Raw genomic sequence first — 27,886 nt, forward strand, 5'->3', positions numbered from 1 at the left:
GAGAAAAAACTGAGCCTTTGCAGGTCAGCAGTGCTGTGCTGAAATAGGCCTTCCTTCAGCTTTCACTAAGAGAAGCATGAGGTCTCAGCACAAAGACCTACGGCCTGAAGGCTATGGCATACTGGTCGCCTCATCCTTCAGCTTCATTGATACATAAACAACATCCACTTCATCATATCTCAAGCCAGCAGCCACTGTCTCCACTCATCATTACGTTTAACTTAGCCATCATTCAGACCCTCAAGTGTCATCATGTGTATCAAGAGAGAATTGAATTTCTCATGGAGCCAGTCAGATAGAAGTCTTCAAAGCTTTGCAAATCAATCAATACCCGGTCTACATGAGAAAGCATGCACGATGCCACAAGGCAATGTGTTCGTAGTATCCAGATCAATATATAAAACGACTGCAAGTAACATGAGACACTCTATCAGATCATTTTTTTTTGCTGGCAGAGCCAATGGTGACATCAAATGAGTGAGCAGACTGATTTTGGGGGAACAATACAGCGGGCTGATTTTTAACTTTGCAGACGATCAAATGCAAGGACAGACAAGCAGTTAAAGCAAAATGAGGGAGGTAATCTTACCTAACACCATTAGTTGGGCGCTGGAATAAATAATGCCATGTTTGTTTTCCGCCACACACTGATACATCCCGGAATCTGACAGGTTTAACGCTGTTATAGAGAGGGCCCCATTTTCGATTTGTACCCGGCCCTGCGGAGGAAAGAGAAACATTTTTGCATATCCATTGCAAGGCCAGACTATTATTTCCAAAGGTGCAGCAGCAATTACTGATGCACCATGAAAGGAGGAGGACAGCAGGGGAGGAGAAATAGGAAAAGAAATCTTGGAGAGCCTGGTGTCACTGCATGTATGTTCAGCTCGGTATAGATGAGGAGGCAGTGTGAAAACTGTGAACTTGCATTTTAGACACAAAAATGAAGCCATGTTGACAAAAGCACAGTCTATTAAATTGTTGTTTAGTTGTTTAACTATGGTGACACGCGGATAATGATGGGTGATTTTTAACCCAATAATCTGGTAAGGGATTAACAATGCTGCACGGGGAATGGAACAATGCTTTCTTAATTATACTCTACTTAATTATACAGTTAATATACCAAATATATATTAGATATTAGACAGATAGAAATATACACTAACTGTGTATTTTGGCATTGTTTGAATTTACACCTGATTGAGACCTAATTCAGAGATATTCTCATTCCAGACCACTCTTTAAGCATCTTTGCCTTGCATTAACCTTTATATCCAGATTCTGAGTAAGAGCTACAGGATGAAAACTCAGAAGTTAATTTTTTTTATGTAAGATTTATACAAAAGATTGCTGTCTATCTGTGCTCACTCTTTCTCAAATTATTTCTCCAAATTTTGTTCCTGCCTCTCTTCCTATATCCGGTTCAGTTGAGCTAATTAGCAGAACTAGCCATGTTACCTCAGCAAGTCATGAAATATTAGTCGATACCAAAACTGAAATGCACGTGATAGACCAGTTCAAAATGTTGCTGCAACAAACTTAGCTAACCAGAGGAAAAATGCTTACACTGTTGACCTAGAAGAGGTATTTGGCCTACTCTGATCTCATGCTTTCAGGTGTGCACCTTTTTGTTGAGTTTTCCTGTGATTATGCTGACAAGCTAACAAATCCTCATACCTCAGCCATCACTTGCTCTCCATTCTTCAGCCAGCTGTAGGACGGTTTAGGCTTTCCACTGGACTTACACTCCCAGAACAGGTGTTCCTCTATGGACAGAGCTGTGTCTGTCATTGTCTGGAGCCAGTGAGGTTTAGCTTGGAATAAATGAAAGGATTATCTATTTAAACATGTGTTTTTATTCGTAGAAATCCTGGACTGGGGGAAAATTGGTATCAAAAATCATAAAAGCTGTAAAAGGATCCTAGTATTTAAATTTGAATTAGCATCAGCATGGAAATTCAACAGTTGGATTATCAACATAACGAAAAATACAGCAGTATTAACTAGAGATCATTTTGAAACCTTTAAATTAATATTAATTCTCAAATTCTACCCTCAGATCCCAGGGCTCAGTTCAAAATTTCATGTATAAACATTGTACTTCACATTCTCTTGATAAATAAAATGGATTCAAGCTGCTGATCTGTTACTTTTATCCTTGCGTGTCCCTTCTTTCATTATCATTCAATTTGGACTGGGTCTCTTACCATGGAATGAAATACGACCCCGTGCCGCATTTTTGCCACGCCGATTTTCTGCCATACATTCATACGTCCCAGCATCCTCCTGCTGTAAATTAGGGATTTCGAGGACGGCATTTGAATTCTTCATTTTGACTTTGCTGGGGAAAGGGACGCCACTGGTTCTCCTCCAGCTTATTTCCGGGACAGGGCTGCAATGGAGGCACAAAAGTTCCCAGGATTGCAACTGTCAGTTGTTGTGATCAAAGTGTGATTAAGTGCAGAAAGAAAGCGGTTGAAGCCAAAGCCTTGTGAAATACTTCTTCTCAGAAATCAAACTGTGATTGCTCAGATTTCAGATGCTTTTAAAGGACCTTTGATTTCTGCTCGCTTGTCTTTATGCGCTGGCACTTGCTCTCCTATGGATTGATGGATCTGAGAATGACTTATGCGTGTGCATCATCAAATCATTCTTTGTCACTCTAATTCATGCAAGAAAGCACTACAGCTTATTTCACACACACAATGACGCTGACTTACTTTCCCAGAGCGAAGCATTCCAGTTTCACAACTGATTCTTTTGCAGCTGGAACCGGATCTGGAAAATGAACTTCTATTTTGGGTTCATATTCACCCATTACTCCTACAACAGGGAGACAATAGATGAGAAGCTTTTTACATCAATGATGAACAGATATTACACTCATACAAGAAAGAGAGCACTGACACAGTAGGAATACTAACAGAAAAGTTTTTAGTTTAGTTTTTTAGGCTTTTTTTATGGGTATGGTGCAAAAGTGACCACTGAAGGGTATAAGGAGGGAGCGAAATCAGAGGTGGGTCATAAAAGATTCAGAGAACACATCAAGGGAAAAGATTGGCTTGGTAGAGATTTATGAATGTGACTTCATTTATGACTTTATTTATATTCACATCACTAGGACGGGTCTTGGACTTATTTTTTAAGATAGCAGCACGCCCTTTACCATTACCAATTACATCCCTGCAGCCTGGGAGCAAGAGCAAGCTTCGGCATTCTGCGCATGCTCTCAGATTAAAAGTCACAACAGACTGTGATGAGGGAGAACATGCCAGAATGTCCTTCAACACATCATTCATACCCTAATTGTATTAATACTTAAGTTAATTTTAATCTACAATGATTTAACAGTAATAGCTCTTTAAAGCTTTATGTGGTGAAAGGGGATTCCAATAGGATCAATGATGTGGTTGAGTTAGTGTAAGAGTGACAAATCAATCGATAAATAATCACAGATTTTATCATTTTCAAGGTTGTCAAAGCCTCCAAAGCCTCCAATGGTTATGTACCATTACTAAACATGCTCAAGGTTAAGGATTTTTTTTCTATAACTTAACTCCACAGCAGTGGTGGCACGCTCTCACGCATTGTACAATTCTGAGGTACATGAACTTGGATACTGTCGCTATGTGCCTCTAATCTGAGGTAAACATTGAACATTTTCTACAATTATCAAACAACTTCAATTACTATTTACTTTTTAGGTGAAAATTTTACACAATGGATTATAACAAACATGAAAAACTCAAAAAATCATAATAGATTAAAAAGAACATTTCCAACATTTTTGGTTTCTGATGCAAAAAGCAGAGTAACCAGATCAAATTTCAGATGTCTTTGAGTTGTTCAAAGCTCCACCACATTGTTTGCTTTAAATGTGTTTCAATAATCCAGTCCCAGTAAATCAATATAAATCTACCAGAGCTTATTTTTTCTCCTTTCTTCTCTGATTAATCATCTAGCAACACCAGATGATTCATGAGTTGTTCCTGTTTACAAAACTATTTTTATTGTAGTTCTAAATCCATCTGCAGGAGTTTCAATTGATACATGATGCTTACATACAGATGGATCTGTGTCAATACTCTACTTATCTCAAGCATAGTAAGAATATGTTATTGGCAGAAAGAAAAATAGTACTTTTAATGAATATTTTAACTACATTTTGCTGCTAATATTTACACATTTCTGAACAGGCATTTCTGAACTACCTTGAGTAAAGGTAAAGAATTCAAATCCACTTATCCACCACTGCTCCACAGTTGCACTTAAAAACAAGAAGCAGGGGCTGATAAATCAATGGTTCTTTTAATTGCGATCTCATTTTAAAAGAGAACAGTTTTCTAATAAATATAGCCCCAGTTTTATTCAAAACTTAAATATGAGCATAAGCCATCAAGATGTTGTCCCAAGTGGAAAGTTAAACCTGCACAACGAGCACGCCGTGGAAATTAATTTAGCTGGAGCCAATAAACAATCATTCTTTCGTTTGAGGCATAAAAAAGAAATGAAAGAGAGTCTTGTGAATAGTTTGTGGATGAATGTAACGGCATATTTAAATATGAAATGTTTTCAGATTTAAATATGGTGGGGTAGCGCTTAAGTTCAGCTGATTATTGTTTTTTTTCCCCTATAGAGCAAAATTTTGTTTAAACTGAAATACAAGACATTGGTCAGGTTTCTGCACTGGTATTTTGTTTAGTAGATATCAGTCTGTTTTAATATGAAAATGGACAGAAAAAGATCTGATGATAGATTGTAGTTGAATCTATATGACTATGTTCACATTTCCAGCCTAGAGTGATCTAAATCTAATTCTTTCTATTGATGTGACTCATATCTGATATTTTCAGGACGGTTGGGACACAGAAATCCAATCGTCAGTTCTGATTCTTTAATCTGATTTGTGTCACTTCAGTATGTGGCCTGAGACAGATGGATGTCTGACACGTAGATGAGCGACATGAGTCAGAACGATCATTGTGGATTTCATGTGGATTTTTGCTTGTACGCATAAGCCTGCAGCAAAACTGTACCACTGCTAGCAATAGCTGCTAAAACAAAGAAAGCTAGCTGCCAATCAATTTTTTCTCACATTGCTGGACAAGTGGTTGATGACCTCTAGAGCTTAATGTGATCCACTTATTTGTTGCGACAGCTTCCATTCCAGAATCACTTGTGTGGCTCAGTGAAATCTTCCTAGTGATCTCACAAATATATATTCCCCAGTGAACATTGTGGAGTCCTTCCACTTCCTGGGCACCATCATCACCCAGGACCTGAAGTGTTCAGCTGATGTTCAGCTCCCTCATCAAAAAAACCCAGCAGAGGATGTACTTCCCTGAGGCAGTTGAAGAAATTCAACCTGCCAAAGGCGATGATGGTGCACTTCTACTCTGCCATGATCAAGTCCATCCTCACCTCCTCCATCACCATCTGGTATGCTGCTGCCACAGCCAGGCTGACTGCAGCGTATCATTCACTCTGCTGAGAAGGTGATTGGCTGCAACCTCCAAAGTCTTCAGGATTTGTACTCCTCCAGGACCCTGAGGTGTGGAGGCAAGATTGCTGCTGATCCCTCACATCCCGGACACAAACGCTTCAACCCACTCCCTTTTGGCAGGAGACCATCAAGACCAAAGCTCACACCCCAAGAACAGTTTCTTCCCCTCTGCAGCTGGCCTCATAAACACGACCAGAGACCCCCACTGACACTGCACCCCCCACCCCAAACCACCCCCACCACCCTCTGCACATTACATTAATGTGTACTATCTCCTCCACGGACTGTCTACACAATACCTGTTCATACTTATTCCATTGTTTCACTTCCACTTTTACCTACTGTTCTTATTCATTGTTTTTTTTTTATTGAATTTTTCGGAAAACAAAGCACCAGCACACCACAACAAATTCCTTGTATGTGTAAACCTACTTGGTAATAAAACTGTTTCTGATTCTGATGATGTTTCCTGTTGTTGTTGATACACATATCTAATGCAAAAAGGCATCTAGTGGAGGTGACTTCACATGAAGGTCAGATGCAAGAAACTTGTAGTTATAACTGTGAACTGTTAAATCTGATCCAATCTGAATCTGAAATGAATTGGAACCAAACAATGTGGCTGCTAATGTGAACATATTCTTATGACACAGCAACATTGGCAAAACAGAGAAAGCTACACCAACCATGAGTAACCTGTAATTATTATTATTGTTTTTAGTTTCATTCATTTTTTTTACCATCACTCCTGAGGACCAGTGGTGTTGGAGAACTGTGAACTTTCTCCCTTGTGACAGTGTTGTTAACCACACAAGTGTAGTTGCCCACATCTGAGGTCTCCACTTTGGCAAAGTACAGACTTCCAGTCTCTTGAGAGACAAATCTTCGGTTGTCTTGTTGGACAAAGTACGGGTATTCGTTGAAGATCCATGCAAATGTCAGCTCTAGAAAAGAGAGGAAAAAACAGCAGTGGTCACTCATCACACCTCTGCTGATTCCACATTTTAGGCAGGCCTGCAGCACATATCATGTCCTTTTCATCTCCTTATTCTGCTGGTTTTCTTAGGAGGAGATACCAAGAATGTAATACCTATCTGTGCAGAAAAAATGAGGGAGCAGAGGAAAGGGAGCGAAACAAACTGGATTACAGCGCGTCAGTGACCCTCCCCTGACGCATGGCCTCCATTCTCTGAGTCCCTGAGAGACTCAGTTTGAGGGTGGCATGAACAAATGAATGGATGGATTGACAGATCAATGGATCATCATAAGAAAAAAGGAACATGCTGTCACTCCTCTTAACAAGGGGCAAGTCTACCATAAAAATGGATAGACCTGTCATGATGAATTACTTTGTCATTTTCAAGAGGTACACGTTACACATTCCTCCATGAGCAAGGAGATGCTCCATGCAATCTCCCATTTCTGGGGTGGGAGGGGTGGGTTGGAGGTGGGGGCCGTGGGAGTGGGGGAGGGATGGGGTATGAGTCAAAAGGTGTATGCAATGACTGTCAGTCACATCCAACATGCCCTGAGGGGAAAGCCATTTGGCTTTGGATAGGATGGCGTGTCCGAGTTGAGGGCAGCGAAGCAGTTACAAAGCCGCTTCTGATTAGGCAAGCAAGATCCACGTAGCTCAGAGTCAGCATAACCCCTGTCTGAACTGTGTGGCTGTAATGAGCAGTGATAGAATTTCACAGAGCAGAGAAATACGATCCAAGAACCTTTATGCACTAGGGAAAAAATAAAAAAGCCCTTTCAATTGAACAAATGTTCTGTTTGAGTACAGAGGCCATGTAATGACGATTATTTGTGGCAACATTTTTTTTTTGGGTGGTGTGATAATACATGGTTTCAGAGGAGAGAAAGCTTCAGCGGAATTCAAAGTCAATCAAGCGTAATGAAAACCTGAAGAAACGCCTCACACTGTAGGTGTCTGATATAGTTCAGTGGAGTGCAAGGTTATGTGGGACATCAATGTTTTTCAAATTCAAGAGAGTAAAAGAAAAATTTGAGCGAAAGGAGAAGGGGAGTCAGTGAGGGAGCCAGCAAAGTGAAGAACTAAGAACTGTATGGTAGGCTTGCAATGCTTTCCTTTCATTCACTTTTGAAAATGTGGTAAAACACAAAAGTGCTACAGTTACAGCACCCAGCCGCGCATAAGCCTGTGTCTGAGAGGAAAGCTGTCAAACTGTATTTCACACAGAGTACTCTGACCCATTATCCCAAAGACCAGCTGTACAATGCACTGCAACAAACTGTTCTCTTGTGAAGGAAATTGGCTGTGCCAGTGTGCAAGCTATTGTATCAAGAGGGTGACAAGCTAGGCAGCAGCTATTGTGCATGTACTCAGTTTTCTGGAGATATGCAGAGTGGTGGGGCTGTGCAGCTTGCAACTTTATCTCCTATTTGTAGTCTTTCATTTATAAAGCACAGTCTCAGCTTCTCACTTGAACAATTAAAGCATTTTTTGGAATATATGGTGCATGAATATAAAGCTATAGCCAGCAGCTCTATGTTCTTTAGCATACAGTCTGTAAGTAGTGTGGAAACAGCATGTGTGAAGATTCCAGCTTTTAGCCTCTCAACCTTTTATCTGCCAACCTTAAGTGGAAAAAAAATGAATGTATTAGGTAAAACATACCACCCTTTATAACACTAAATATTTTACAGAACAAGCTAATCAGTATACTGTGTTAATTAGCTGCTACAGACATGCTGCTATGCAGTGGTTTTGCCACCTTTTGGCCGCACCTAGCTGTTGCCCTGTTTCTAGTCTTTGTGCTAAGCTAAGCTAGGCATCCGCTTACTACAGTCTCATATTTGCAATTGACAAGAAGAGAGTGTATAATTAAATCTTAATCAAAATGAATGAATTGTGTGCCTTCTTAAAGGAGACATAGTATGCCCTTTTTTACAAGTTGACAAATTCTTCTGAAATGTTAAAGAAATGTCTGTGACATGCTTTAATCAAAAGAACACAGAAAGACCTTTTAAAAACATTCATTTAAACCTGACATACTCACTCCACCCTCCTCTCTCTCCTCTTTTGAGATCCGTCCCACTTAATAACCCTTGAAGCACACTATTACCATCTTAAAGAACATAGTAAATAACCTGAGAGCTCACAATAGCACACAGCAAATCAAGCTCAGACTACCACACACGGATAGAGGAAGACTTCGCTGGCAATTTTATTCTAAAATACTCACATTTATCTCCTTTAGTAATGCATTTAAAGGGTCAGCCACCAGGTTTATATTCCAGTCAAAACTCCTTACTAAATTGTAAAACTCTTGGTTATTTGGACTACTTCTCACCAAAATTATAGTTTCAACTTCCAACTTCATAGTGAAAGTAGGTACAATGAATTGAACTAGATGTTTGGTGGAGTTAAAGATGAGAAAGCAACATACAGTATGTATTACTACTCTGAGCTAAGAGTGACATAGAAATCCACAAAATTTAAACTGTTCACTTATAATTTCAGACATAGGGAGGCCTAAACAAAGTACCTGGGTAATTTTTTTTCCTTTTTGTTTTAATCCCCCCAAAATGTTCTGAAGAAAATTGCTGTTAAATTGCTGTTAAAATTGGAAAAATACTCTGAATAAAGAAAATAAAAATGCAAAAACTGAAACTTGTTTACTAGTATTTAGTATAAACTACACTAGGGGATGAATATTCAGAGCACAATGCCTCTGAAAACAGATATATGTACAAAGGGAGTAATCCTTTATTCATGCTGCATTTTGATGTGAGATAATTCCTATGAGTATTGTTCAAACAAGGAATGCACAAAAGCCTGATAAAGCAGACTTACCTCCAGAATGTGGGGGAGGTCCACATAAAAGAACCACTCCTTGGCCCTCACGGACGTTGACAGCACTCCTCACCGTCTGAGTTTTGAAGTTATCAAGATCTGATGAGTCAGACAAAGTTGAAATGGAATTTGACAGCAGCTTTGGAAAAAAAAAAAACTAAATCATCAGCAGCACTGCACTGTGCGCCAGACAGCACAAAAATGTGTTTTTTTTTTTAGTCTATTCACAAGGGTTTCTTTGACAAGGATAGTTTTGAAAATAGGGGACATACATTTTCCCAAACTCCCTTCACTGAACCACCGAGGCATGTTTTTGATGTTACATTTTGAGCACAGGAACTTTAATAGGGCATCATTGATTGCCCTGGGACACCTCCTGACAGCGGCCGATACTTTCAAAGGCATCTGGGGTGCTGATGAAATAGATGGACCTGACTTGGTGACATTTACATGGCAACGCAGCAATAAAGAGATTAGACTGAAATGGGAGAAAACGAGCAGGAGGAGGAAGGAAACGCTATGCGCACACCGAACAAACACAGGGGAGCGTGCATGACAAATGACAGTTTGCAGCGCCAGCAGCAATAAGTAACATCATTATTAAATGTGGTGTAATCTTGCACTTAAAAGCATTAGCTTCCCCATCAATACTCTCAGCACACTCTATCCCCTGCAAATGAATAGGCAGTTGCTGGCAGAAAAGACCAAAACCTGGGATGATAAACCACCCCTGGCTTCATGACTGATGGAGGGAAGCTGCCGCAGTCCGCTCTGCACTCTGTCTGCACCCTCTGGCTAACAGCCTTGAGTAAGCCTTCCAAACACAAACAAAAGAAAGTCAGTGTGACCGATAAGGGAAATTAGGAGAAGGAAGATTATAAGGAGAAGTGGGACAGAGTGCTGCTAAGATTAATGAGCAGTTCTCTATTGACCACAGAGGAATCAAACAGAGCCAAAGAACGGCAGGACCACAAGAGGCCACAGGAGGAGGTGACTGACTTGATATACAGACAGGGGTAACATCCTTCTGATCTCACCACGCTGCCTTAGTGAGTCTATCTCCAAACAACATTTCTGATTCTGAGAAGCTGTGCTGGAGAGTCAAGCCTGGCTGGTTTAAGAAGCTGACATTACAGCAGTTGATAATCATGACAGTAATGCCTTTGAAAACAGCAGGAGGTGAATCAAAGAGCTACTGGCGATTACTTAGTGGACGAGGGAAAGATGACTCCTTCACCCAGATTGTGCAGAGTTGCACAGAGAGGGGTAAAGGTGTAGCTGGGCTCAGTGCTGGAGGGGATACACCTCTCTCTATTGTGGCTTCAGAGCAGAAGAATAATGGGCTTCACTGGAGTGAACTGACCACACACTGTAACTCTGAAAGCTAGAGGCCAAACTCACTATAGCTGCAGTGAGTCCTTCGTAAGCAGAATCAATCTCTGCCATACAAGAATGGCTGGCCCAGAGATTACAGAGAGAGACCATTACAGCTGGAAGATGATTGGGCTGGGCTATGGCGCCGCCATAGAGACACTCCCTGTTATTCTATGTTGTGTCCGACAGAATTCTTAAGCAAAGCTACCTGCTCAAGAGGCACGGCACAGCTCGACCAGTGTATAAAAACATTTAAATGAAAAACTGAGGTTATTTATGACTTGGTTGGGGTAACAGTGTATCCTCCTACATCATTTTTAGTATTCCTGCTGCAAGGAGTTTATGTAAGTAAGCATAATAAAAGGACAGGCTGTAAAGAAGCCAATAGCATAACTCATTTTTTATTTTTATTTTTTTTAAAACAAGCTTTGCTAGTTCCTAACTTCTGTACTCTGTCCTTACTGTATGTCTTAAGTGTGTGTGTGTGTACTGTTATGTGCAAAAGGGTTGAGCCACCCCTCATCTCTTTCTATCTTACTTCCAGGCAGTCAGACTTTCCTGTAATCTTTTACAGTGGTCCTGAGCAATGCTTCTCCAGGCTTTCTGAAGGTCTGTCAAAGTTTTTATTTGGATATTGGCTGCTTTTTAACTCATTTTCAGTCCTGTCCTTGTAACTGACCATTTTTTTAGAGGTATGTGCATTTTTTTTGTTAAGCCACTTTCAACATCTAACTCAAGATATAAGTCAGTGCTGTGACTACATGTAACAGGCACTTTATTACTAATAGCCTGTCAAAAACAAATAATTTGTTCTCATTACTTTAGTTGTATAAATATGAAATGGTATATTTTAACCAAAAAAAGAGAAATTGGCCAAAAAATTGTGAAGAAAGTGGAGGACAAAAGAAAAAGTGTCAGGCCTAAAAAAAACTGTTTATAGTGCATGAGCAGTATCTAAAAGTGATGTCCATAAGAAATAAGACACAGAGAGATCCAGCAGGCCCATAAGTTCACCCATCTACTGTTCACTGAAGCCTCATCACAAACGGTCTCCATGGAAGGGAGGCTGTTAAGAAGCAATTCTTAAGGAACTGAAATGGGGAAAAAAAAGCTGAGCTATGCCAAATGACACAAGAAGTGGACTGAAAATCAGTGGCAACAGATCTTATGGAGGGATGAATCCTCCCCACCGCCCAGACCTCAATATTATTGAAGCAGTGTGGGATCATGTTGACAGAGAACGTAATGAAAGGCAGCCAACATCCTAAGAAACTCTTTGGAATGTCCTACAAGAATGCACCCACTTTCTTGTTTTCTGGGCAATATCTAAAGAAATGAGGGCTGTCTCAAGAAATTTTGCACACTAGTATAACTTAGGTTGTTCTTGTTGTTAAAGTCAGCTGTAAGAGGACATGCTTCTTCTTTTAAAAGCAGCTGAATTTCGAGGGACAAACAAAAGCAAGGGAAGCACGACATCTCCGTCTCGGGACAGTAGCCTCATTACACGTAAAAGCAGAGTATCAGCCTCGCTGATCTCCTCTGCCTCCCACGCCGTGCATTAGGCATGACAATAAATGTCAAGCAGCTCTGCTCTTCATTCGGTCCCCACAAGTGAGATTCATTACGGAGCTATAGGGGTAATGGCAGTCCATCTCATGAGAGGAAGTGAAAGGCTCCCTATCCTTGGGACAAGATCAATAGTTAGCAGGCTTGATCAAGAAAGGAGTGGTGCCTCCACAGTGCTTGTCTGGGAGGTAGGACCCCACTTCACAGCATCACATTTCAGCCTGCCTTTTGTCTTTTAAGTAGCAGGCTGCCTGTCACTGTCTGATCAGTCCAAATTCTGCTGTATATGTTATATTAAAACAAGCAGGTGGTGATTACTGCGTAAAGATTTATCAAGCATTATTTGTGTATGTGTCTGCTTCAAAGTTTGGATCACAAGACCTGGAAGATTACTTGGCAAAGCATGAGTGTATTCGGACCGAGCACAGATGCTGTCAGAGCTGGAACCACTAATGAGAATCAATGGGGTTCAGTGGCAGTCAGAGGCTACCCTCGTGTTTGTTCCATCTGACATTTCACTCGATTACCATCTCCCCTCTTGAAAATCTATTCCCGGGCAATCTTAATGAGAAATCAGATGATAATTTGAAAAAAAACAGAAAAGATCTGAGCCACAAGCAAAATATGCAGGTCATGCAGCAGAGCCATGCCGGGAACGGGTTAGCAACTGTAGCATCACTTACATGCAAACTGGAGGCTGGCTCTGCGGCTGAGGATGGACCCCCACGTGTTGAAAGCCGTGCACTGGTACACACCGGTGTCTTGGTCCTTGTCCAGGTTACTAATGATCAGGCTGCCCCCAGACATGTGACGCCGGTAGTCGCTCCCCAGATCAATGAGTGTTCCGTTTAGTGACCATCTGGAAAAACGCAAACACAATCAGTAGCCGAGCTCCCTGGAGATGAATGCTGGCAGTGTTTCATCACAGACATCGATTTGATGGGTCCACCCATATCATGCTGAGAGGATAAAAGGTGAGTTGTAAGAATAGGGATCTGTATTTTTAACAGAGAAATGTGAACTGCTTTTGCAGCAAGTTAGGAAGTAAAGAAATAAACAAACAAAAAAATGGTTGTCCATGTCGACAGCTACGGTTTCAATAAGCTTGACTCCATTCCAGTACATCAAGTAAGTATTTGTGTTAATTTAGGCAAAATTCCAACACTGAGCATCTATGACTTCCCCTTACTTGTTAGGTGAAGAGGAATTAATTGAATCTCAGCTTTGATTACCGCCGCCAAGTAGGTTTGGTCAGTTAAGTCTGCTAGCAGGATATCTGAAATATAGATTTATTGATGGACATCTTAACTGGAGGGTGTTGAAATTATATGGAAACTAAGGGAATAACTGTGGAAAAACTATGTTTTGTCACATAGTAAGATAGAGCTTTTAAAAGTTTCTTAACATGTGTTTTAAGACAAATGAATAGTGCCCTGAGGAGAAATCCTTTGCAGAAATTGTCACAAATGCGACTTTTGAATGAAATGTCCAATGTCCATTTTCTAATGGAATTCCATTCAATTTGGTGCAGAGTTAAATGTTCTCCTCAGGATTAATTGTATAAATCTGGTCATCTCCTTTTTTACTTTTTAAGTCAAAACTTTCCTTCCTTCAAAATATCTGTATATATTCATCAACATTACTTTACTGAAGGTAAACAGTGCTGTGAAAAAGTGTTGAGCCGCCCAACGTTTCTTTATATTTTACGTCCAAGGAGCCAGATTTTCATGGCTTTTCCAGATCTAAAAACATATATTTTTTTCTCATTTACAGTCCAGTTCTGCACCTGACCATCTTTAAGGCATTCACGTATAAAAAGGCGCCTAACTCAAGGGATGAATCAGTGTTTTACCTGCACATAATGGACACTTGGCCATAAAACTTTTTCAGATTTTATCTGAAAGCACTTTGTTACTGGCTGCCTTTTGTCAAGACACATAATTTGTTCCCATTTCTTAAGTTGCATACATTAGAAATTCCAAAGATAGCACAGTTTTACAGATATAAAGTAGTATTTTTGCACCAGCAATGTGATTCCCAAAGAGCTGTAAGATGAAAACTTAAGAATATCTCAGGATGGTGTGCAGGGATGAATCTTCCCCAGAGCCCAGTCCTCAACTTTAAAAGTTAAAAGAACGGAACAAAAGGCAGCCAACATCCAAAGAAGAGCTTTGGGATGTCCTTCAAGAAGCCTGGAGAACTATTTCTGAAGACTACTTAAAGAAATTACAAGAAAGCTTGTCTAAGAGGGTTCAGACCGTGTTGAAGATTATAGGAGAACAATTATTCCCCTATTCCACCAGTTCACACAGGTCCCTCTCTGTGCCCTGTCTGTAGCACTCTGTGCTCAGGCGGTCAGTTTAAATGTCCCTTTAAATGAAAATGAGCTGCTGCCGGCTGCTGCTCACTCCGGACCCTCTTCCACCCAACTTCCACCCAATGTGTAAAGGACACTTACATTTCCATTGTCTGTCCTTTCCCCACGTGTGGTCGGTATTGATCCCTTTTAAAAAAAGTTTTGTTGCCAGTCCTGTGTTGTAGGGACCCAAGTTGTGTACGCACCCCAAATTAAAAGATTTTAGTGTAGAAGAGCTGGGAAACTGATTTTTGCATAATATATCCCCTTTAAAGGTAATCATATCAAATACTGACTTTCAAAGTTTTTAGAATTCTACAAACTCTGACTTTGCCTGATATACAGTGTTTCTATTTATGATTGTACATGTTTTCATAAGTCGCTGCCCAGATTTACAACTTATAGATACGGGGTGGCTCAAGTACCCAGTATTGTACAAGTTGTCCATAAACATTCCCCCTATAGTTCCACTTCCCTTTCACTTTTGATTGCCATCACATTTGATGCAGCTTTTCCTGTTCTCCTCTGGAATCTATTGTTTACCTCTGGTAATCCCCTGATTTTGGCTCTACACTTCTTTTGGTTAGACATATTTGTTTAGAAAATACAAAACTACTGCCATTCCCATTAGCCTCAGGTGTACTGTGTTAAGCACTAATTAGCACATGTCAGTCTCATTGCCTGACGTTAAAATCAGCAGGGCAATATATTCACCACCACAAGTGTATTGCAGATATAAATATGGATGATAAGCAACAACTGTCATTTATAGCATGCAGATAGGAGCATTTAGCTCTCAGCAGTGTACAATTTCTCAAAATGGCTACAATCAAATCTCACTCTGAAAATGTCACTTTCTGCCACTTTGTCAAGACCTAAGCTATCATTTTTAAACTTAGGGTGGAACTCTTACTTCAGTTTACATTAAACAAGGTAAATAATAGTGAAGCTGTGTGTTAGCTAATGCACTGGGTAAAGGTAGCAAAGCAATGATGATCCACAATCCATTCTTACGCGTAACCAAGTAGTTTTAGTTCCTCAACCAAACCAGTTAGTTGTGATGTCTAAACCTAACCAAACCCCAAGTCAAAAAGTAAGCAAAAACAACAGTATAAAGAAAATGAATTAACACAACTATATGTTTAAAAAAGCTGCACCATGGTGGTCTCAAACTCAAGTCTCGTGTTTAAGGGTCTTGTGACTTTCCTCCACCTCCCTTTTAGTCATCTTTTGAGGACCCTGTTGCTTGTTTACACAGTAAGTAAACAACACAGACTGACATTTGCATATCTCAGAGATGCCCCGGGCTTTGACAGCAGCAGGATTTGACACCCTGGAAATAGTGTTGGTGGTGAGCAGGGCAGTAGATTTTTGGGTCCCATTTGCTTCTTGATTTTTGCTGCACTGCATACTTGAAAAAATCCATACCGTGCCTGTAATCTCTTCTGTTTGTGCAATCTGATGCAGATTCGGATCTAAATGGAAATTTAAAAATGTCTAAATATTTTGTGATATCAACGTTACAAATCTAAAGGACTGAGCAGCCTTGGTAGATTTATGTGTTCTTTTTGTGCTTTCTAATTACTTTTCTGTTTGTGCTTTTGTGTTTCTGACGTATTGCTTTCTGACACCTTCATATTGCATTGTCTACAGATCATTTCCCTAAGAAAGGTCACAAGATACGCAGTCATGCAAGCTTTATTCAGCAAGTGACAGCAATTAATCACAGCTACAGTCAGAAACAAAGCACTGAATAATATTTGAGCTCGACAATAAAAACACTTCATATGTAATTCACTGCAACCAGCCATCTGAGAGTCTGAGAGAGACATATTTGAAGGAGATGAAAAGTTCTACATGATACCTTTAAAAGCAGGCTTTATCTCTTTATCTCAAAACATGAACAAAGATGAGAAACTATGTTTCACATTTCTTATAGAATTTGAGAAGTAAAGCCTAATTTGAATGCCAGGTGTGAGTCTCCCTCTGCAACGGAGCTGCAAATGAAAACTCCAGTCATAAGAGGAAAAATAATCAATATAATTTTTATCCTCCCAGGCAAACTATCAGGCAGTTAGAATGATGCATCATGCAGTCTTGAAGCCAGCCGCGGCTCTCCCCGGTTTCCTGCCTGACAGACTACAAAAGACAAAGCTGTCTTTCATCTTGTATCCTGCATTATTCATCTAACAGTCTGTGCCAGTCACTTAATCTGACTGATTTTGTCACCGTTTCAACAATATTACTTTCAAACACCCTACATCTGCCATGAAAAAGCTTAAGTTTTCCAAGAATATTCATGAAAACACCAACATTTATAACAAAACACTTGAATTCTCTTCTCCTCTGTTTGTGCCAAAGGAAGGATTATTCTGTGTGCAAAAGGGGAGGAGGTTAAATGAAAAAGGATGGGCAGCTAGTAAGACTTTAGCAGCCCAGCATGATTGGATTTAATAGGAGATGAAGGTGTGCAGGCTGGACAGATCACACACCCCTGCAGAGGCAAGCTGGCTGGGTGTAATGGTGCAAACACAATCAGTAAGCCACCAACCCACTCTTCCCAACAGAAACACCTGGACTCACTCTGATATCAGCAGACAGGTTTGCTGTTGTTATGTGATTTGAAGATGTGGAAAGATCAACACGAGCTGTCTTTTTGTCAGACATAAAAAATATGCTGCCTGGCACTTAACATGCATGTCTACAACCCCAATCCCACAAAATACTTGTGACGCTGTGAAAAATTTTTATAAAAACAGAAAGGAATTATTTGGAAATCTCACAAACCTACTTCTTATTCACAAGAGAGAATAAAAAGCGTATACAATGTTAAAAGTGAGACATTTTGCTATTTAATTCAAATGTTTGCTCCTTTTTAATTTGATGGCAGCAAAGGGTCTCAAAAAAAGTTGAGACGGGGGCAACAAAAGCCTGGAAAACAAAGTGGTTTCAAAAAGAATCAGTTGGACGAACAACTAATTAGGTTAACAGGGAACAGACTACAACGGGTGACTGGAAATGAAAAAAAGAGCACCTTAGAGAGGAAGAGTCTTTGAAAGGTAAAGTTGGGCAGAGGTTCAGCAACCTGCAGAATACTATGCAGAATCTAAAAATTGTCAGGCAATGTCAGAATTATGTGCCACAATGGGAAATTGTGAAGACTGAATATCCCATCTACAGTACACGAAATCATCGGAATATTTAGAGAATCTGGAGACAAGGGACATTGTCAAAAGTAAATATTGGATGCTTGTGATATTCAGGCCCTCTGGCGGCACTGCTTTAAAAACCGACATGATTCTGTCATGGGAATCACCGCATGGGTTCAGGAACACTTCCAGAATCATTGACTGTGAACACAGTTTACACAACTGCACAAGTTAAAGCTTGCAAAGAAGAAGCCACATCTCTGGACCAAAGCTAATCTAAAATGCACTAAAAACAAGAAAACTGTTCAGTGAACAAATCAAAGTTAGACTTTTTAAAATTTTATTTGGAAATCATATATACTGCGTCTTCCTTACAAAAGAGGAAAGGGACCATCCAGCTTCTTAGTGTGTTTAGTTGAAAAGTCTGCATCTCTGATGGTATGGGGGTGCATTATTGCCTATGGAACTGGCAACATGAATAACTGGAAAGGTACCATCAATGCTGAAAGGTATATGCAGGTAACATCTGCTGCCATCCAGATGAGATCTTTTTCAAGGACGGCCATATCTCAGCACGGCAATGCTAAAGCACATACTGTATCTACTACAACAGCACGGCTTCATAGTAGAAGACAGGGACTGGCCTGCCTGCTGTCCAGACCTTTCACCAACTGAAAAAATGTGGTTCAACATGAAACACAAGGTACAACAACTAAGCCCCAAAACTGCTGAGCCGCTAGAATCTGATATCAAGAATAGGACCATATTCCTTTTCCAAAGGTTCAACAACTGGTCTCCTCAGTACCCCGAGTTGGAAGAACGTTCATATTTACCTTTGTCCATCCACACAATGTTCACAACACTTTAACCACACCCACTCAAAAGACTGGAAGTCTTTTTACAGCACCTTGAAATACATATTCTTGTTTATTTATAAGATCTCTGAGACTAATGAGGCCAGAAATTGTCACAAGGGGTCACATGGGAGCATTGCAAGTATTACAATAATTTGGATTAGAAAAAAAACAAGTCGGACAATTAAACTAACATCAATTGTTAATGAAACGCAACTAAACAAAAACAATGATAGTAATACTTGTGTTGATAATTAAACTACTAATTATATCAGTTTTTTATAAAACTGAAACCGCATCAGTCATAGAGAATAGTAAGGTAGATAATTAATGTGCGGAGCCTGCCGTCATAGCCCTGAATCAAACACCATTCCGTACGGCGAGGAGCTTACAGTAAGTCGGCCAGAGTCCAGGAGAACAGCTCTGTTTGCTACGCTGTGCTGCAGGCCCACGCCAATCTGAGCATGCTCTGTATGAACTCCTCCTGACCTTGAGGTTCCCATCAATTTTGCATGAGGTTTCCTCATCAAATAGACTGGGGGGGATTGTAGTGCAGCAGCACTGGCTCACCTGGCTTTCCTTTAGGCCAGACACCCACTGAGACTGCAGTGACCACACACACGCACACACACAAATTCAGAGCTTTAGAGTTGATAATGGAAATTCAATGCTGACCAGGGTACTCTCTGCAATTACGTTTAGCAGGTTATCGCTGCTGTGTTTTAATAAATTGATGTTCACTTTGCTTTCTAGCCAAGTGTAACACAATGAATATCTCACAAGCTATCCTTTATCGTTGTGGCTACTTTTGTGCGTGCGTGTGTGTGTGTGTGTGTGTGTGTACATGTTTGGGAATGTGTATTTGTGTGTATAAGCTTATAAAATCCCATGGAATTAGTGAAAAACTGACAGATGTACAGCAAACGTGCAGATACATGCGCACCCAGTCCCACTGATATTTGTCAGAAGGCATGGCACAATTTATTCATTTAATGGTCTGAATATGATGCTTTTGCACTAATTAAAAATCAAGTAAATAAATCCATATCAATCAAATGCCAAGAGAGTAAAATAAGAACTTATATCTACTTCCCAGAACCTCAGAAATGAGGCTTTTTTTCTTTTTTTTTAATTAAGCAAAAGTTAAAACACATTCCATTTTAAACATTTTAGCACCATTATCTGTCTCTATTTTATGATTCGATTCACAACCAAAAAAAACCTTTCTAATCACACCCTTCGTGCTGTCTCCATGTCTCTGTTACCCCGTACTCGATTGCAAACTAAGGCAGTCATACATCTGGCTGAAGTCACATTAGACAATAGCAAAAACAAGCCAGAGCACTTTTTTTATTCCCACTTTCCAATCACTGCTGTGCCCTTGATCCCGTGTTACAGCAGATTCATAGTAAACACAGTGACAGGTGTATTCATAAAGCCGAGCTCTGTGCTCCGGCGCTACGCTGGACTATTTGTCAACCAAGGAACTGTCAGGGCTCCCGTTCGTATGTTCACCGTGTCATCGAGTGGGCGAGGGGAAGGTGGAGCGGAGAGATGAAAAGAGAATCAGTGGGATGAAGCCAGCGAGCTACAGTAACTCATGAGGATTATGAGCATAAAAACAAGCGACACCCTGGCAGTGGCATTTTATCATATCTGCTGCATTTCTGCACTGCAATATTTAAAGCAGCCAGACTGAATTTTTCATGTTGTTTAACGGCCCATTACGGGGAAACTCCATGTCACTGTTAAATATAAGCAATCTGTAATTTTCCCTTTATGACAGAAGAAATTAAATGGGAAGTTTTTATTTTTAGTTTCCATTAACCTTGCCCTTTTCACTTAGTGCTCCCCTGCTTTTTTCCCAGAATGCCAGCATGCATTTTTTCTGCTCTGCTGGGTCTTTTTCTATGATGATTTCTTTTCTTTTTTTTTGTAGGTGTGTGACTGTTGAGCATCCACACAAACAGGGGATTCTAAAGTCTCTGAATCACTTTCCCTGTGATTGACGCTCCAGCTTCAAGACAGTTACAGTTAGTTTGATGATTTACACCCAATTAAAATGAGAAATCAGGTGATTCCATATAATTTGTACCTCTTGTCAGCCACCTGCATGTGAAATAAGTGTTGTGCGCGCACATATTTCGTGCCATGGCGCACCACTGTTATCCAGCAACAGTTCTTAGAAACTCTTCACTATTCATGCCACTCAGAACACCAATGCTGGGTGACATGTTCTCTTTCTAAGAAGAACTTGGATGCTGCTGTTTACTTTGTATTGATCCTCCATCCCGCTGGGAAAATAAAAGCCTGTATTCATTCGTTCCTGGAAAAAAATATAGCCCCAATCTAATGCACTGTTTACTTTTGTTTAAGCAAGCCATCCAGGACCAATTATATTCAGGAAATTAGAGTGACTTTTTTTTTTTTTTTTGATCAAACAATGTATTCTAAATATCTTGACTTTCAGCAGTCATCTCTAGGCGCCAGCTGAGAAGAGAATATCTAAGAGAACTCATGTTGCATTCAGAAATGGACAAATTGTTATATTTTTAGATGGCTTCTTTTGAGTTGTTTTTTCTTTTGCATTTATTTGAAGATAGATGTTCTGTTATACAATAAACCAGTCTACTGTTGCATAAATCCCTTTCAGACGTGCACTCATTTATTTTATTCCTATGCTATGTTACGGCATCTGAATGTGCCGTCATTATGTTTGAATGAGTAAAACCGCTACTCACAACTGTAATCTTTGATCTGACCTGCTAAGGTTGACTACTGCATTGGCATTCAGCTTCTCAGAGGAATTCCCAGCCAGGTCTCATCAGACAACGTGCAATAGGTATGGTTGTCCTCATGTCCAAAATGCTGTCATGTCACAATCCATGGTTTTAAATTGTGAAAAGACTGGGCTGTTGTTCCATACAGGATGACGTCAAAGTCACACGATAGGAATCATGACTATGAGTATTAAAATGTGAAACCAGAAACAATGTGGACTCTCTAAACCTAATCATGTATTTGCAACATCTAAATCTCACCAGAAACTCCAATTAAGGGAAATACAGAGCTGATAATGACATATGATTTGTCTTGTCATTGTGCAAAGCCTTCGATCCCCAGATCAAGCTTCCCAGTTGATGGACAAGGTTGGGGAGAACGATAGTGGAGAATCAATAGTTTCCATTTCCCTAACCATGTACTTTTAATTCTCAACCCTAAATATTCATGGATCAAAGTAGAGTAGAAAAGTAAAGAATAGCGAGTGTTAAATCGGGACATTTTTTGCCCGAGAATCAGCAGAGTAACAGCGTCCACCATCCATCCTCCTCTTTGCACACCGCAGAGAAAAGTGTGCAAAGTCTATAGCAGTGTGTAGCACATGTGTAACCTGTTCTGATACATGTTGTGTGGATACATCAGAATGATGTGTCGAGGAACATTAGTGACTTTTACTGTAACAGACTGATGAGGCTATTAATCGTATTAGAACATGTCTCCTTCGCCTCCTTCCTCTGGGAAAAAAAAGAAAACACCAAAAGAAAAGAAAATTCATCAAGGTAACATGTGAGTAAAAATAGATCATTTAAACAATGTGAAATGTCTTAAATGGATTTCCCTTTGAGACTCCCTGTCAAGGGTAAACATCATCTTTGACCAATTCCCAACTGCTAGGCCCAATTTTCTGCCCTGATATTAAAGCAAATGGATTATATTTTTGTTAATATCTTGGGTAACTGGCAATTAAATTTGCTGCTCTGAACATAATGTCCTCTTGCTTGGCTTAACTAATGAAACAAATACAATTCATTTGCGGGCTATAACGCTGTGCAGAGCTTGCACAGTCTAGTGATAGTCACAGCATGACCACATCCTAAAGGCATTTCACTCAGCCCTGCATGGGACATTTTGAGCTTCTAATTTCAGCGTTCGTGAAATAAATTGCAAGAAATTTACGCTTTCTGTTCTCTCAGCGGGACAAAAAAAGTCCTCTCCTTGCCCGAGGGGGAAACAAGTCAAGGACAATCAGTGTCAGAAAAACTGATGCAACCTAAATAAGGAGCTAAAAAATAAAAGGTCTCGATATTCGAAGTAAAATTATGGGCAAAAATTAAGTGTCTTTAAAAGCATTAAGAAAACTGTCAATCCACAGTGGTGACAGTTTGCCTACTCGAACATCAATTTGTTATTTTAAACCTGGTCTCACGTTCTATTCCATAACTGAGGGCAGTGACTTCAAGCAGTGGAGTGACTGACCTAGAAGAATATTCCCCGATCAGAGACGCTGTATACGAGTTGTTTTTGTGCTAAAAAAAAAGAGAGTGCTCTGAAATACAAAAATTTGTGAGCAAAAGGAGCCCTAAAGTCACACATTATTAGATAACATTTTAACAAACTATTGCTTATTCATACATCCAGTCACATTTGAATTCTTAGTCATATGAGGTTGTGTTTCTGTGACCTGACAAATGTAATTCCAATGATAACTTTTGTTTTGCTCTCCACCTTCTCCCAGACAAATACATCTGGCACATTAGCTGGTGACTGCTATTCAGTACTTGCTAGTCACTAACCTCCCTGCATCTTGTGTTGGGTAAGTTGAATAAGGTTTATTTATGTGAGCTTCATTTTTTTGGACTGAAAAAGAAGTGCAATCAGCTTGACGCAAGGGAAACAAACGCAGTGAAAACGCTGAACATAAAACCAAAACAATGAGCTGGAAAACACCAATCCACTCTGTAACGCTAATGGGATTTGCAGAGTTGGTCATAAATCTCTTTGGGTATGTCACACCAAGCGAACCCTTTCATATTATACGTTGTCATTTGATCCATTGTTCATATAGGATATTGATTGGGGCAGCTCTAATGCGAGAATCCACTCCAACAGTGATAATCTGTGTGTATTTGCGGTTGTAACATTACGTCAGAGCCCGAGGAAAAGCTACAGATCATCCTGACAACACCAGCATTTCCCACGACTGCATTAACATCATAAAGCGCTGAAAGACAAAACCTGTAAAACAACACAAGTGAACAACAGAGGTCTATAAGTTGTGGGAGAACTAATGCAGGGCATGGTTTCTCCTTCATCCTTGGGATGGCTCAGGTTGCACAACAAGTATAATGATACTCCCCGCTGCTGTGCCTGAACCGTGTTTTCAGCGCAGACGCATTATCGGAAATGTAAGCACTGAACAGAATGTCACTCACAAGGTTACTGCCTCTTTACTCTGCTCTGCTCGCTGAGCACCTGCATGGTGCTGACCAAGCTCCGAAACACAATCTACCACAAAAAGAAAAGAAAAAAAAAAAACTGCCACCTGCCATTTTCAGACAAGCTCCCTGCACTGCCAGGGAGTAGCCGGAGATATATCAAAGGATCTGTGGTGCAAATGAGTGGCTGGAATCTCCAATTCTCTACTAATGATTTTTTAAGCCGTCCATCAATTTATAAATCATCTTCTCTAGCAGGCACAGTGATTTAAATATTTTCATTATCAAAGTTAACCTCAATCATCTTTAGTTGTGGGTATATTCATCAAGCACAGTTGACTCTGACTTCACATCATAGCTCAGTCTCAAGAAAGATAAGCTTTTTTCAATTAGAGATGGGTGCTGAATTAAGCAGTTGCTCTTTGAAGCCTGTCTTTTTGTTGGATGATGCCTTATTTCTCTCTCAACCATTTTTGACCAGAAAAACATTTTTTTTTTTTTTAAACTAATCAACAGCAGCGCTACCGGCTGCCTTTTTGATTATCATGGAAGCAGCGATGAAGCAGTCGAGCAGCGATGACACAAATCAGCAGCACTGGATTTTCACAGAGTAGGTATATGGCTGAGGTTGACACTATGGTGCGGTAATTTACCTGTACTGCGGCAGAGGGCTCCCCGCTGCCTCGCACGGGATGGTTGCCTGGTGGTCCGGGGAGTTGATCGGTAAAATGAGGTCACTTGGCTCCGTCCTCCATCTTGGCCCTTGAAATATGACATCTTCTGTACAGGCTGGGAAAGAGGGGGAGAAAGTCTTTAGCTGTACAAGCAAGAAAATTTGTCTCTTTGATCTGAAGAGAAAATACTGGAAAAATGAGGCAAAAGTGAAGACCCTATAAAGAACAAATAGTTAATCTTACACAAGTACCGGAACACTAAGTCCATATTACTTTTTCACTGTACTGTACACAATATATTGCCTCCTACTCTCAAAAACAGTTTAGCTTTTTGTAAAGTGTAAGGAATACATTAGGATGCTGCTCAGGCTGTAGTGTCTTCATTATTTGCACATCTTGCTGAGGAAAGTAAATTTCCCTTACCCTTGTACAGCATTAACATCTAATGCTAACACTTGCTTGTAAGACACAACAAAAACAAAGACTATGCCACACATGAGCATTTAGTGCAACATCTGATTTCTCTCTCTACTTAAAAAGAGTTTTAAGATGTAACTAAATAGAAATATAGTAAAACTGTCAAATCCTGCAATGATTACTGTGTAAATGCCCCACATAGCTGGCCGAGTGGCACAACATACAGAGGTGTTCAGTGTTAATTATCTGTCTCGGACACAATATAATGATAACAGCAGTTGAGGACTTAAGTTGAGCGCTCAGCAGAAGTCAGCTACTAATATAGACAGCCAGTCTTACATATTTTCTCAGTAATTAATGATTCCTTGTAGGTGACAGGGTTTATAGATACAGTAGAGTGATCTATTCTAAGAATATCTATGTCTTACTACACATGTACCAGCTAATTGGGGCCATAAGGATGCACTCATCTGCCAGCAGCCTAAAATGAAAAGATGTGGAACAACAATCTGGTACTAAATCAAAGCATAGTCAACAGACGGCCAAAGTAGGACTAATTAATATCCTACTGCTAACAGATTGCAGCATGTGGCCAGCAGTTCTACATGTGGTTTGAACTGGATATAATCGTTGAGCGATAGGACAGTCATTCACAGCTGCTGTAGAGGTTTTTTTTAGAATGGAGAAATTAGAATTTGCTTCAAGATAACCTTAAATCAAATGAATAAATGTTTATTTTGTGAAGTTGTCCCAGAATGAAATGCTTCTTCGCATGTTGATAATCACCGTTTTGAGCTGTAGTGATATTCGAGGCGCTGCCATTACACGTTCACAACCCTGGATCTGAAGTAGCACCCACAGGCAGAGACAAAGGCCCCGTTAAAAAACACTTGTCCGCTAGGAAGGTGAGACTGCTCGGATCTCACTCCCTTGGGCCCAGTGCGTGAATTACCCATGAGCCAATTTGAATAACATTCACTGGGAGCTACAATGTCATTTGAACAAGGGTTGACATTCTGGTAAAATGTCTGTGCTTCTCGTGCTACAATCCCAGGTGGCTGCCCAAGGGCAGAATGAGGCATGGTGGCAAGTAGATTGTGCTAAAATGCGAAGCTGAACTCAATGCATAGATCCTGATAATGATCTGGACAGACCATAAACAGGTATAGGACGGGACTCTCGGTTGCCCCTGACCATGTACTGTAAAGCAGGACGCTGGGGAATGGTGAAGGGCAGAAAAAGGGATTACTGTAGGTGCATATAATGACTGCATCTTAATCAATGTAACCTTTATAGCCAGGACTATTTTCTGAGGTTATAAACAATTGTTCTGACTGTGTCACCTCAGTTTATGGAAATGCTAAGAATGCTAAGAATGAGACACATGTTTACTCTGCAACACAAAAGAAGAAAAAATGTATATTCAGCTTAACAAACATACTTTGAAAACACACTTTAAGGAGAAACATTGTAGTGAAATCAACCGTGACAAGAAGCTGTAGAGTAGTGAGACTGACATATGTGCTAAAATGTCTTACCTGCAAGGCATCCAGTGATTGATAGCAGAACAATTTGTTTCCATGGTAACATCATCTTTAGTTGCCAGGAGCTAATAAAACACTCATCCAATTGCTTCTGAATGGAATGCTCTCCCTTGAATTGAAGAACTTAATCTAAGGAGAAAGTAATTATGGATTTGATTAAAATGTGACATTTTGATCCAAACACGACAAGCATTCAACGGCAAAAAAAACATGATTAGAGCATCAGTAAGTTACATAATTGGTTCTTATTATTTCTGAGTTACTTTGAGTTAGGATAAAGTGAATCTTGAGGAACTGAGAGACAATGAGTGGAAAAAAAGCTGCAGATAGAAAGTTGAGGTTCTGAGCCGGCGGTGAGATTTTCAGGTGACAAAGAAGAAGAAACAGCTGCTGAATGGGTATGTTTTCGTTCACTGTGCATCATGCCACCTAACAAGCTCATTGCTGCATTTCTTTAAAAAGAAATGGGAAAGAAAATGATTAACCTAAAATAAATTGTTATATATATATATATTTATGTTTGACTGTCACTTTGACTATCAATATGAGTTGGCAGACAGTGCACCAACACAAAAATGCTACTTTTTACCTTAACAACGGGTTTGATGCCCAACTAAACTGACTTTTATAAATGGCATATAAAATCTGATTTGACTAAATGAAAATGGAATACAACAGGGCCACATACTAAAACAGTAAAAATTGAAAAGCTGACTAAATACATTGTAAAGGTACACTGTAAATGTACAGAAATGTGTCATCCCATACTGCAGTTACCAATGAACATTTCTGATCTACTCAGCATGTGACAGCAGCCCTCTATGATTCGGACCAAACCATTAACATCTTTGCTGGGCAGCATATCGCATATCGACTGGGGAAAGAGTTAGCTAGCATCAAACTAAAACAGGAGGAATATCCTGAAAACAGGCAATTCAAATGAAAATGTATGTATTTACATTTTGAGCTTCATCAAGTTAGAAAGTATCTATTTAGGCCTCAGAGTGGGAAGGTGTGTAATCTCACAATTTCACTGTGATGATAGGACTTAAAGTGCTATGTATACTTACAAGAGTTATGCTAGCTGCTACTTATAAAACTGTCTAAAGCACAGAAGTCCTGAAAGCTGATCCGAAGTGTTGGTGTGTGTGTGAGCACAAAAAAGTTTGCAAAGATTTTCCATCCAGCATCCTCGTAAAATGAAATCCTCGTAAATTCTCTAGAAGATTAACAGGTGAGACAATATCCAAATGTAGCAGCTAATTTTTGGGAGGAATTTACTGCAAGTGACTGTGTTACCAGTTACTGTGATGGTACTGATGGTACAGTTTTTTTTTATGCTGACTGTATGTTGCTCTCCGATCACTCAATAATACTGTGGATATGTTCAGATACATGTTGTACTGATAA

General features: G+C 40.0%; 1 protein-coding gene across 2 annotated transcripts in view; it reads right to left on the reverse strand.

The window, feature by feature from the left end:
* The window catches only part of cntn3b (contactin 3b), a 58,481-nt gene that overhangs the window by 25,097 nt on the left and 5,498 nt on the right, over window positions 1-27,886 (reverse strand). For both annotated transcript variants that reach the window (XM_072382857.1, XM_072382858.1), the window contains exons 2-10: window positions 26,471-26,605; window positions 24,495-24,630; window positions 12,950-13,125; window positions 9,327-9,425; window positions 6,247-6,450; window positions 2,724-2,826; window positions 2,211-2,395; window positions 1,681-1,817; window positions 590-719 (exon numbers count right to left, since the gene is read on the reverse strand). In XM_072382857.1, coding sequence (XP_072238958.1) covers window positions 590-719; window positions 1,681-1,817; window positions 2,211-2,395; window positions 2,724-2,826; window positions 6,247-6,450; window positions 9,327-9,425; window positions 12,950-13,125; window positions 24,495-24,630; window positions 26,471-26,525 — 1,225 coding nt within the window. In that variant the 5' untranslated portion in view covers window positions 26,526-26,605. The remainder of the gene's footprint in view (window positions 1-589; window positions 720-1,680; window positions 1,818-2,210; window positions 2,396-2,723; window positions 2,827-6,246; window positions 6,451-9,326; window positions 9,426-12,949; window positions 13,126-24,494; window positions 24,631-26,470; window positions 26,606-27,886) is intronic.

The sequence above is a fragment of the Leuresthes tenuis genome, unplaced genomic scaffold (assembly GCF_036924035.1).
Source record: "Leuresthes tenuis unplaced genomic scaffold, fLeuTen1.0.hap1 SCAF_3, whole genome shotgun sequence".
NCBI classification, from domain to species: domain Eukaryota; kingdom Metazoa; phylum Chordata; class Actinopteri; order Atheriniformes; family Atherinopsidae; genus Leuresthes; species Leuresthes tenuis.